This window comes from Petaurus breviceps, unplaced genomic scaffold (genome assembly GCF_028583685.1).
Source record: "Petaurus breviceps papuanus isolate PSGF00001 unplaced genomic scaffold, PetGlider_PUasm1.0 90879, whole genome shotgun sequence".
NCBI classification, from domain to species: domain Eukaryota; kingdom Metazoa; phylum Chordata; class Mammalia; order Diprotodontia; family Petauridae; genus Petaurus; species Petaurus breviceps.
The window spans coordinates 970612-983630 of record NW_027187368.1 but is presented as its reverse complement, the minus strand read 5'-3'; the positions used below and the strand labels follow the sequence as shown (position 1 = coordinate 983630).

At 36.1% G+C, this 13019-nt stretch overlaps 2 protein-coding genes across 8 annotated transcripts in view; both read right to left on the bottom strand.

The window, feature by feature from the left end:
• Positions 1–13019, bottom strand: part of RC3H2 (ring finger and CCCH-type domains 2) — a 96270-nt gene that overhangs the window by 60700 nt on the left and 22551 nt on the right. For 2 of the 4 annotated variants that reach the window (XM_069073721.1, XM_069073724.1), the window contains exon 1: positions 5348–5591. The exons of the other annotated variants lie outside the window; for them this stretch is intronic. The gene's annotated coding sequence lies outside the window, so the exon portion shown is untranslated. Of the gene's footprint in view, positions 1–5347; positions 5592–13019 lie in introns of those variants that run through there. 4 annotated transcript variants of the gene reach the window in all.
• Positions 6625–13019, bottom strand: part of ZBTB6 (zinc finger and BTB domain containing 6) — a 28945-nt gene continuing 22550 nt past the window's right edge. For all 4 annotated transcript variants that reach the window (XM_069073743.1, XM_069073740.1, XM_069073741.1 and 1 more), the window contains one exon: positions 6625–12369. In XM_069073743.1, the coding sequence (XP_068929844.1) occupies positions 11082–12362 (1281 nt within the window). In that variant the 5' untranslated portion in view covers positions 12363–12369 and the 3' untranslated portion in view covers positions 6625–11081. The remainder of the gene's footprint in view (positions 12370–13019) is intronic.

The following is a 13019-nucleotide window of genomic DNA, read 5'->3' as shown; positions in this document are numbered from 1 at the left end:
AGTTGGATAAGATTATTTTTAATTAATTTTTAAAAGTTTAACTTCCAATATTACAAATAAATCTGATCAGCCTTTATACTTGATTTTAACAAAATATGTGAATTCATCTGTACCTACAACCTGAAAAATGTTTCCATGTTATAAGAGGAAAATACATCATTTGTTTTACAGTCATATTTTTCCTTTAAATCTGCTATTGAGTAACTCTAATTCAGTCAAGTTGGACTAAGTAAAATAATTAATGCATTCTTTTTTTTACAGCTACCTGTTCAGAAATTCTAATTCAGTAGTCTAATTCTAATTCAATGTCCAGTTAAGTTACAGGAAATTCATCTTTCAACTCTTTTATTTTACCAAGACAATCTGTTTCAAGTTTAAATTTCTTGGAAAAGAATTCAAACTTGAAGTCAGCTAAATAATGAAATTTAAAAACTTTTGGCATCCCAAACCACCTCAAATATAGCTTATGAAGAACTGATAACTGGATAAAAAATAAAGTTGATGGCAATTATCATCAAAAGTCTTCTTAAATACATTAAAAAGTCTTAAAATGAATATGAAGACAATTTAATTTCCAAATTAATTTAAATAAATGCCATTACAAAATAAAAGAAAATTTATTTATGAGAAACTTAGGGTAGATTTACTTCCAGACAGACTTAATCAATTCTGAATGAAACTTATACTCATTTATGCCTAATATGCTTATTAAAGGCAGAGGTATAAAGCCTTCTCAGATTCACAATAAATACTGCATTTGTTAAATATTTTATGGGTAACAACACAATCAACACTTCTCTTCCACATAACTTGAAAGACACATGAAAATAATGTGGCAGTTCTTCAACCCAAATATCAGAAGATACTTATATCACTGAATATATTCTTAATTGGTGTTGCAGCATAAATAGACTTTTGATCTATTTAAGAGAGGCATATTTTTTTAAATCCTGCATGACACAAAAAGGATAAAAAAATTAATCTTTAAATTTCTTGGAAGAAAAGTACTTAAATTAAGCACTAGAAATGTGTGAATATATAAACTCCTTAAACTGAAACACTGTAAACTAACTTTGGGTTTGCAAAACTCTTAACAAATACTATGAGAACAATGTCATTTGCAGAGAAATAGATATTTAAAGACAAATGAAAACTTTTCAAGTACAACAAAAAAGTAAGAAAAAGCTGCAAATTTCAACCATTCAAAGCACTAAGCAAAATATTTAAAATTAATTTTTATTAAGTAAACTTTTAGTTACTAAAATTATAGGGCAGCTAAATAGGGGATCTTAAGAATCTAAATTTGATATAGTACCCTTCTGGTGCCTAGAATAGAGTTATGCATACAGCCAGTAAATGCTTTTTTGAATGAACGTGACCTAGAGGAATTTTTCTGTTCAATAGCTTTTCAAGTTATAAAGTCCCTTTGTGTGTCATTTGCTGATGTGTAAAACTGCAGAAAAGTTGCTAATTTCCCTCACAAATATGATGGAAAGGTGAAAAAGTTGTTTAAAAAGAACAAATGTTATACATTTAAGAAATTTTACTTTCTGTTATTGGTAAAGCATAATCTGTTAACCAGAATGATTGACTGTTATATTTGATTTCATACTACTATAGGAAAAAGTTTAGGATTCTACCACTGCAAAAATTCCTAACCCACTATTTCATATGAAGAGAAATACAGTAATCTATACTACAAAAACCACATCGAAGTTCAGCTACTACATGTAAACTAATTTGTCAATTAAACAAATCTTTGTCTCAAAGGTATGCATTAAGTTTTTATAAATAAGATATCATCTAACAGTTGTATACTCCTCCTTACCAGTATCACCTTGGGCAAGTCACTTTACCTTTTTGAACTTCCATTTCCTTAAGAGGGATGGCAGGGAACTAATTGGATAATCTTTTAACTTTCATATAGTTCTGAAAGCTAAAATCCTACTTGTATGTACCTCAAAAAGGAAGCAGGTAGGTCATTTAGCAAGAAATTACAGATGGACAGCCCAAGTAACTTCAATGATACCAAGGAAACATCAAAGGAACCAGAGGATTTCTAGAAATAAGAAACAAGAGACGCCCCCCCCCCAAAAAAAAACTGGGATAAAAAAGCATGGATGGTTTACAATGGAATTTAAGTACAGAGAGGTATTATTTATTATGAATAGTAGTGTTTTAATTTTACAAAGTACTTTCCTAATAATATTCCTGTGAGAGAGATAATGGTGAAACGTGGGGAGTGGGAGAGGTTGGGAAGGATGATTGAGAAGTGTGATTTCCCTTCACCATTGCAGATTCATAGACTTTCTACAATTTAGAGGGTAATCGGGACTATTGAGAGGTTAAAGTCTTGCTGACTCCTAGGTAAGATTTCCATTTATTATGGCAGAACATCTTTTAGTATAAGTACTATTACCACCATTTTGTAGGCGAGAAAATTTAGGCACAGAGATTAAGTGGGTTAGCTAGAGTTGCACAGCAATTATTGGTCCTGAGATTTAAAACCTGATTCTTCTGCCTTGAAAGTTCAACATTATTACAAACATAATACTTCTCACTTAGATACCTTAAAATTCATAATTAGGAATTTTAAATGGATTTAAATCATCCTGACTACAATTTCAGTCACTAATTCAGAAATAAGATGTCTAAATTGGTACTCTAAATTGTATGAAAGATTTTAAGGGAGAAAAGGCTTAAATATATCATTTTGAAGAATATCTCCATAGTTCGGTTGTTTAAACTCTATTGCTCAAGTCACTTTGGAGCTTAAATCAATTACTTAATGGATTTCAGATTAATTTTTCAATGATATTTTCTAAATTCTAAACAAATCCTTTTTCCTGTTTATTATAGCTCCCACTCCCAATAAAATTCAAGATCCTTCAGCAGTTATAAGGACTAAAAATGAAAACATATCCCTTTTAGATGGCACAGTTACATTTACTTCATCTTATCAAGTAATTTTTGCCATGTATATTTATCCTTCCAAAAGAAAAATCAAGCTCTTCATGCTTCTAATGACATTAGGCTAATTTTCAACAAGATGTTCTGTCAATAAATTTGTTTTCATTTGTCTGTTTTTAATGATATAATTTATTTCTTGGATAAGTGGCCATGCTCTGATATCTACATTATTATAAGAGAAGGTTCTAAAGCAACTTTACTTTATGCTCTGGAAATGTCTCTTTACTAAAAGTAATATGAGCATGCAAAAGTCACTCTTAAAAACCCCTTTCACATAATTACAAAGACATGATAAGGACAATTAAGAAGATGTTACTGATAATAACATTAACACTGAAATGGATGCAGTACAATTCATTTTTTTTCCTTCAGTGAGCTTTATTCTACCTTCTGTTTGCTTAATTTTTCAAATCTGGGAAAAAATGTACACATCTGGCTAATACAATAAAAGAATACTGTTTGGAACATTGCTAGAACCATAACACTCTAAAATGCTAAACTACAATACAAATTTCTAGGTTTTTAAAGTTAAAAATAAATAATACCAAAAGAAAAAAAATCTACCAAAATGTTTTTAAAGTGATAAATACAGCAAAACAAAAAGTTGGAAATCAAGTAAGGAAATTGTCCAATTAATACAAAGTCATTTGATCAACAGTGAAAGGATTCTAGTGCATGTGATCCTGAAAAGCATGGTCTTCAAAATTGTTGAAAACATCCAGTTTTTTCCTAAAAATAACAGAAACTGAATTTTGTGACATTTCTTGTTTAGAAATTTACCTAAGTATCAACAAAAAATATGATAAATTAATGTCAAAAGGAACAAAATCTATGAAAATCATGATATGAGGAGAAGTGGTTAAATTTAATGGGATACAATAGTTTCCAAATGTGATCCAGGAAAGAACTCTAACATGTATTAGTAAAATGCCCATGAGAGAGATATGGGGATTCAGGTTAGGCATACGCCATATAACAAATACTACATCATTTAGATCTATTTTTATTCCTGTACCTTTTCTGTTTGTGTCACATTGCTTTATTATTGAAACTAAAAGTGAAAGCAGCCATCATAACCTTTTCCATTCCTTAATTCTAAGGAAAACAAGTAGATACTATTCTCTCTAATGCATTCTATATCGTGATGCCCAGTTCCGTTTCAAATGCCTGTAAAACAATGATGCTTTACACCATTCTTCTAAGATGGTGGAAGAGTCGCCCCAAGAGGCTTTCCCACAAGGAGGGGCAAAAAACAGAACACACAATCACACCAATAAATAAATTCCCCGGTTCTCTTTCATTCAATTATCCTAGTCACATCCCCAGGGCCATTCTGTAGCCAATCCTCTCTCCTCTTACTGCTGAGACCCCTTTACATGGCACCAAGGGGCATTGTTTGGCTTAGGTCAAAATACAGAAGCTGTTATTCAAAAAACAGGTGTGTGTGAGTGTAAAGAAGAAGGGTCTTCAACTCATGTAGAGCTCAGATTCCACCCCCTACCTGGACCTCAGAAGAAATAACACACTGGCAGAATTTATGGTGTCTAACTCCATTCAAACTGTAAAACATCGTGATTCTCTGTTAATTTCAGAATCATGCCCATTCTGTTTTCTTGGTGGCTTTTTTTTTACAAGAAAAAAAGGGGAGAGACAAAAAGGAATAGGGAAGGGAAAAAGACAGGGTGCAGGCGAGGAAAGAGGGAATAAATGTTGAATGACTGAGAAAGAAGGGGAAAGGAGAATCCGAATGAAGAGACAAGGGGAGAGAGGAATGATAAGAGACTAGCAGACATGGGAGGGGGAGCAGGAGGACGAGAAGGGAAACGTAGGAGAGAGACAGGAGAATACGAGAGGGAAGGGAGGAGGGAGAAGAGAGAGGTAGGGAAAGGAAAGGAAGAGAAGAGAAGGGAAAACGGGAGGGGGAGCAGCAAAAAGGGGGAGGAGAAAAAAGAAGAAAGGGGAGGAGAGAAGGGGAAGGGGGGAGAGGGGAGTGAAAGAGGGAGTAGGGAGGGAAAAGGGGAAGGGAGAGAAGGAAAGCTATGAGGGAAAAACGAAAGAAAACGTAAAAGGAAGAGAGAACAGAGGTCCTTTCTAGAGCTCCATGGGACCCTGCCCCAGGAGCCCCTTCTCTGCGGGTCACAGCTCCCTCCTGGGCGGGGCGAGGGGAGGGAAGAGTGGCTGGTGCCAGGTCCCTCCAGCTGCAGTCTACCAGCTGAGGAGACAGAGGTGGCTGCGGGAGCCCTGAGGGAGAAGGGAGTGGAGAAGATTGTAGCCTGCCCGGCGGGCCCAAACGCTGTCAGGCGCAGACGTTCTCTCAGGGCGCCCCCTCACGGCCTCCCCACGGGCCCAGGCCCCGGTTCCCGCCCGTCCGCCCTACCTGAGGGCCCGGGCGGGGTCGCTACGGGCCGCTCCGGGGAGCCCCGGGGCGACGGCGGTGACGGGGATCGGCGACGAAGACGCCTCCTCTCCCCGGGGCACGGCTCGGCTGCGGCTCCGCGGCCTCAAACTCCATCGGGAGCAAGTGGGAAAGCCCCGTTGGCGTTGGTGGTGTTGGCGGCGGCGGCGGCGGCGGCGGCGGCGGCCGCAGCGGCGCCTCCTCCTCCTCCTCCTCCTCCACCACCTCCACCTCCTCGCGAGAGGCGGACGGGGAGGGAGCCGGGCCCTGGGATCCTCTCGCGAGGAGACACGCCCCAACTCGCGCGAGATCGCGCATGCCTAGTTTCTTACTGTTTGCTTTGCCCTTAGGGCTTTCAGGTTAACCCACCCGTATCATGTGATGATGGAGCAAAGCCGAAGCACTCTGGGAAAGGAGGAGAACCGAAGGAGAGATTTCTGGGAAACTCCCGTCCATCCTGTTTTGCCACTGCCCATATAATAGTCTCAAGCTAAAATTGGCAGAGGTATAGAAAAGTGCCATCCGTGAAATGGCTCAAGCATAATGGTGAGATTTGATTTCTCTCCTACTCTATCTTCCCGCAAAGTTGGCAGGATTTAACACATAACTTAAATCCAATTTTGCAAATAGTATTGGTCCAAATCCAAATCCAAGCTGGCCCTCAGGAGCAAGTGCTAAAATTGACATAAGACCGGGCTTCTAAATGAAGTCCTGCTTCTTACTGTTTTAGGCAAGTCACTTAATATCTCTCGGGGACTTTCACGTGTTAAATGATCATCCTTTAGGTCTAGTCTAGGTCTAAAATTCTATGACCCCCTTGAACTGTCTCATGTCTTATATTAGAAATGCAGATCTATTGCTATAGGTTTAAAGGCAATTTTATGCTTAAAGATTTTTTTCTTTTAAGTTTTTCTGTTCCATGACCACTATTAGCTAAAAACAAGCAAATAAGTAGTTGTTGATAAACTTTTCTCCTGTTTCTATGGATTTAAAATAAAGGAACTCCCACTTTTCTAAATAAAGAAGGAAAGTATAAGAATTGTTTACTGGCTATGTAACTGATCAAAGCACTTCACATTATCCTGAGTCTCTTTCCTCATTTATAAAACAGGAATAAATTACTCTTACCTACCTCACAGGGTTAGTGTGGATTTAGAATTTTATTTGCTCCATTAAGTTTGCAAACAAGGAAACCATTTTTGTAAACCTCAAAGCCCTACTTTTTCTTGAAAATTCATAAATCTCCACAAACATCAATCTCTTATACAACCTCCATTTTATTATCCTAAATATTAAGAAGTTACATATTTGAGAAAATGGTACAGGGGAACAGAAGAGTGGTATTTCATTTAGAAGAAATCAGTAGCCATTTTTCTTCTAGAACTTTAAAACAGAAACATAGTAGGGGCAAAGCTTTAATTCAGGAATATGGACCTTTCAGTTTTCCCTTGGCCATGAAAAAAAAAAATCACAAACACTGCATTTCTCTACAATGAAAAATTCTACTCTGTACCAAATAAGATATTTATAAAAAGTGCCTTACTGTAGATATTATAAAATATTTGGGAGTCTACCTGCCAAAACAAACCCAGAAATTATATGAACACAATTACAAAACACTTTTCACACAAAGTCAGATCTAAATAATTGGAAAAACTTCAGTTGTTCGTGGGCAGGCTGAATTAATATAATAAAAATGACAATTCTACCTAAATAACTAAACCTAAATTTACTTATTCAGTGCTATACTAAAATACCAAAAAATTGCTTTGTAGAGCTAGGAAATAACAAAAAGTGCTTAGCACGGTATCTAGCACATGGTAGGCACTAGATAAATGCTTGTTCCTTTCTCTTTCCCCTCTTCTACCCTAACACACCTGCATTTCTAAAACTAGATTCCATTTTCCAAATTCTATTGAGATATATCATGAATGCAGACACAACTCTTGAGAATTACTTCTCATGGAAACTTTGTGTTATTGGACAGAATAAAGAAAATTTCCAACCTTTCTCTCTATCCCAAAGATCTGAAAGTGCTTTACAAAAGGATTCTGTGTGTATATACATGTACATATATACATGTGTGTATATACATGTATATACACATATATGTGTGTATAAGAGAGTACCTAAATTAGCTACAATTGGGAAGAAAATGTTTTTAAAACATTGAACTGGGTAAGATATACATTCCCCCAAAATGTTATTTCTTATGAACTACTCTGTCCATCCACAAAATGTTTTAAATTTTAAAACATAAAACTACCTATGAGGAAAAACAAAGCTTCAAATTTAATCCCAAGAAAATTTCTGCTGAGAGGTAAAGTTTATCTAAATATAATCATTTTAAAGGCCCAGCTCAAAAGGCACTAAAATTGCTGAAACAGTGAGATCCTTAAAAGCAAGTACCATGGCATGTTATCAGGACATCTTGCAAAAGGCCATTTTCCTCTACATACCTGTTTGATCATCTGTCAAATGAGGATGATAATCATACTCCCTATTTCATCAGATTTTTGTAAGCAAAGTATTCTACAAAAATAAATATCCTACCACTTAAGCCCATTTCTCCATTCATAAATGGTAACTTAAACATGTTTATTGAAAGAATGTTTTCTAAGAAAGGAAAAAAAATCCATTGCAGGGAAATTCTGTCACATTTAAAACATTTTACATAAATCTATGAATGCCCTCTCAAGTCTCCCGTCTTCTAGCTCAGATGGCCAGTGAAATTTGAATTCATAAATGAGAGCTGAAATCATATACATCAAATCCACTCTCTTCAGTTTGCAGATATGGAAAGTAAGGTCCAAAAAGTCTATATGACATTTGACATTTAAGATTCTTTGATTCTATGTTTCCCACAAAGGTCCTATGAAATATAATCATTTACCATCTATATAAATGATCCTCAGTTGAGTGGTGGCATGAGCTATAGAAAAGCCATCCTTTGTGTAAGACAGACTTGGTTTCAGGTCTGGCCTCTCACACATACTAAGAAGTGTTAAAATGGGAGAATCATTTAAATTCTCAGTATCCCCAGGCAATTCTCTAAAACTATTAAAGACAACATTACTTTTCCACAATCATAGATGGACATTCCACACTGGAAATTGCCCACACACTGCTGAAATCACAGGTCTGGACCTCACAAATAGCTGAAATGTAAAACATTTGAAAATAATGAAGTTTCAAAAGAAATATTCCACAGGAGAATGCCTATATAACACTTGCATGGAGTGATGGGAAGCTAAACATTTGCCTTGTAGGTTAATTTGTATTTTGTCAGTTTGTATACAACACAATTGCTATATTGCAGGAGGCACAACCAATCAATCAACAAACATTTATTAAACATCTACTATGTACCAGGCACTGGGACTACAAAGACAAAACAGTCCCTGCCCTAAAGGAGCTTACATATCAGGCAAACCATATACACATATAAGTAAGTACAAAATTATATACATAGTAGATATAAAGTAAATGGAGGTGGTGAGTAGAGAGGGAAAGGATACTAGGAGAATCAGTAAAGGCCTCATGTAGGAGGTGGCACTTGAGTTAAGCAGTGAAGGAAGTTAAGGATTCAGAGGCAGAGGTGGAAAGAGAATGCATTCCAGGAATGAGGATGCAAAGCCATGGAGAAATTAAAACACTTTGTCCAGTATGGAGAGCAGCAAGGTTAGTTTGGCAGGGCCAGAGCATGTAAAGGTAAATAATGTTGTAGTAAGGATGGAAAAGCAGACTGGAGATAGATTAATGGACTTTGAATGCCAAAGAAGAACAAGAGTTTGTATTTTATCACAGAGAGTTGCTAGAGCTATATTAGCAGGGAAGTGATATGTTCAGACCTGTGATGTAGGATATCACTTTGGCAACTGGGTGAAGGATGAATGGAAGAGGGGAGAGTTCTGATAAAGGAAGATTCATTATATGAGTTAACACTCAAGTCATGTCTCTCAGAAGTTGACAAGATGTCTTGTCCCACAAGGTTCCACTGTACCATAAGTATATAGAAATAACAGGGAATTTTAGCATTTAACAAGAATGAAAATAAGTTTTACTTCTACTACACTTACATGTTACATACATGTTTTTACTTTTGGCACGTCCGTGGAAAATACATATATCTGGATAAGAAAAAAGTACTCAAATTATTTTAACATCAATATTTGAAGGTCAGTCCTAGTCACATGAATAAAAATTTATCACTAAGAAAAATCACAACTATCCATGTAGAGTACTAAGGTAAAGAAAACTAGGTTAAAGAATTGCCATGACAAAAAAAGATATTGCCAAGACAAAGTAAAAAGAATGATATCTAGAACACATTCAATGTCTTTTATAAATTGTGTATTTCTAGCAAATGCTGTTTCTCATTGGTTATATAATCATACTGATGATAAAAATATTTTATATGTTTGTATTACATATAATCTAGAGACCACAGCTAATTTGGTATTCATTTCCAAAGTATGTGAACAAGTAATTCAAATAAGGAAAATTTATCCTCAAATGGAAATAAATTAAAATATATTAAAAACATTACATAGGTACAATAACTTTTTATTCCAGTGAAAGAAATGTTTATATATTTTTATCTATATATGTGTGTTACATATAAAACACATATACACATGTAGGGGGTATGTGTGTATATATATTATATATACATATGTGTGTATAAAAAAATCAACTTTAATATAACCCTGCATATTCCTTTGGTGGCACAAGTAGGCTGCAGCATATTCACAATGATGATTTGTGCCCAATAACTAGTATAAAAGATATTAATAAGGATTAGAAAAGGAGGCTGACAAAAAATGTAGCAAGAGTGAGAAAGAACAGATGGACAGAATGCACAAGTGCTGCAATGTTATCCATGAAATAATAATAATAAAAAAAAGATGATGATATCTGGTGTGTTAGGTTGAACCTTTATGGAAAACTGATATAAAGATAAGCCAGTCATACAGGATGAAAAAGTGTGGATGAGTTGCCCTTTGGACAAGTGGAGAGAATACTCACATTGAAATAAATGATATGCTGAATTCCTCTGGAGGCAACAGAAATTTTTTATACACAAGGAATATTATTATTATTTCATAATTTCAACCAGATAGCTGACCTACTATTTCCTTTAGAAAAAGTGGTAGAATTTATAAAAGTAACCTGTTATCCTACTTGGGAAAAGATTCATCACACTTGCTTTCATCTACAGGACAAATAGTTCTTAAAAATGAAGCTAAAATGAACCAAGACTGGGCAAAGTCCTAGATTTATTTTCTTCTAATGGCCACTAAGATAAGAGTACAAGTAAAATATGGTTGCTGGTCCTGCGTGAAGCACTAATACCACAAATTCAATGAAAAACATGAAAAATACTATTAAGTTCTTTCTGCCCCTTAGCCAAGAGTCAGTTAGCAATATTAATTAAGGACCTATGTTTACAACACTCTATAAAGCACCAAATAGGCTGGCTATGAAAATCAGCTAATATTTTGGTAATGATATTTAAGGCAGAAAAGAACTCCATCAACCATTCCATTAACTTCAACAACTTTTAAGAATATAACAAAAACATTAATATGCCAGTACATCAAAAAATCAGACAAACATAGGAAGGAAGGAATACAGAATTACAAAGGCATATTTTTGCACAACTCAAGGTAATGGATTATAAAATCCAAGTCTCCAAAGCAAGTGTGTATTACTGTTAGTCGTAGTCTATTTTGACTTTCGTGATGATGTCAAGGTTTGCCCTTTCACCGCTACTTCTCCCATGAACAGAAGTCAAGTGTTTCTTGAGGGCAGACTTGTGTTTGAAGTCCATGTCACAGCAGTGGCACTTGTAAGGACGATCTCCGCTGTGAATGTTCAAGTGGTCCTGAAGAGTGCTCTTGGCAGTAAACGTCTTCAAACACACAGAACACTGAAATGGCCGAATGCCCATGTGTCCTCGGATGTGTCGGTTAAGATTTTTCTTCTGTGTAAATGTTTTTCCACATTGCAAACACAAGAACAGTTTGTGCATTTTCAGATGGCGCAGATAGTTTTCAAGATGAAGAAATCCTCGTGGACATTTGGGGCACTGGTGTCGCCAGGAATAACCCTCTTCTAGACTTTGAAGCCCATTTGTTACACCAACATTGCCTTCTGTACTTTCACCAATAAACCCTTGAAAGTGATTCCCAGGAACTTCTGTCATCCTACTTTCCACTGTAGAATTAATAAGTGAATGCTGTGTTTCTGGAAAATATATATTTGTTTTAGAAGATGTACAAGGCTGTGGAAACTGCTCGCTTTCTACAGTGGGCACATTGATGGAATCCATTCTAAAGATGCAAATTTCATCATCTTTATACCCTATTTCAACGGTTGAAATCTCTGATGTTTTCATATCTTTTTTGTCCAATATCAAGCCCTGTATAGTAGGCTGCAAAGCATTGTCTTTTTCTTGCTTAACTTGGATGTCCAAGTTTACAGGGCTGTCTTCAGAAATTTCAATGATTTCACAGTCTCTCTCTAAATTTTCATCTTCATCCTTTAGTTCTGGATAAGAGGAATGACATGTCTCAGTAACCTGACTGTTGTTCTTCATAGAAGAATCTATTTCCAAATACTTGGACAAAGCTTCTGTGCACTTCTCCACAATATGTACCATCTGAAGGTAACTTGCAGCAGTCAAATATTTCAAAAGTTCTTTCCTTTTAACCTCCAGTGCACCAGTATAACAAGAGAGCAGTAACTTTCTGCCAATCTCTGCACTCTGCAAGATAGTGATTCTGACCTGCTTTGACTGGTTGAGTAAAAACTGATCTCTCATGAAAGTGGAGCAAGCAGCAAAAATCACCTTGTGTCCCTGGAATTCTGTATCATTGATATAGATGGATACATCGCAAAATAAATTCTGCTGTCTCAAGAGGTTCATTTTCTGAAGGACAGCATCACCTTGCTGCTCAAATTGGAAGTGCAGGACATCAGATTCAGCAGCCATGGTCACACTTATTAAGAAAAACAAAACATAAATGTTATAGTGGGAGATATAGCTCCAACTTAAAGACTGCTTTACATTACTAAAGTTTAAAAAGAATTATTTGCAGGGCGGCCAGGTAGCACAGTGAGTAAGAGCACCGGTTCCAGTGTCAGGATGACCTGGGGATCAAATCTGGGGTCCGATACTTAGCACCACACCCAGAAATAACTGGCCGTGTAACCTTGAGCAAGTTACTTAACCCTGATTGCTTAAAAAAAAAAAAGAATTATTTGGGTTAGAAGTCCAGTTTCGATGTTGGCAGATGTTTTGGTACTACTTTGCTATGTGACCTTGGATGAGTTGTAGAATAATAATTTTTTAGAAATGGAGAGGGAACCTTTTGGAAGTCATTTAGTTCAACTTCTACCTGAAGCCCAAAACACAACATTCATGAAAGCCGGACACCCTAAATGATCTGCCTGAAAAGTGATCAACCAGTCTTCTCTTGAACACTTCCAGTAAATAGTTTACTACCTCACAAGACAACCCATTCTACTGTTAATCAATTAAGTTCTTCCTCATACCTTGCTAAAATTAACCCAAAACCTACCTCCCTAAAAATTACACTCACAAGGCTCGCTTCCCATTTTGTCCTTTGTGGTCTAGTGAAAAGTCCTC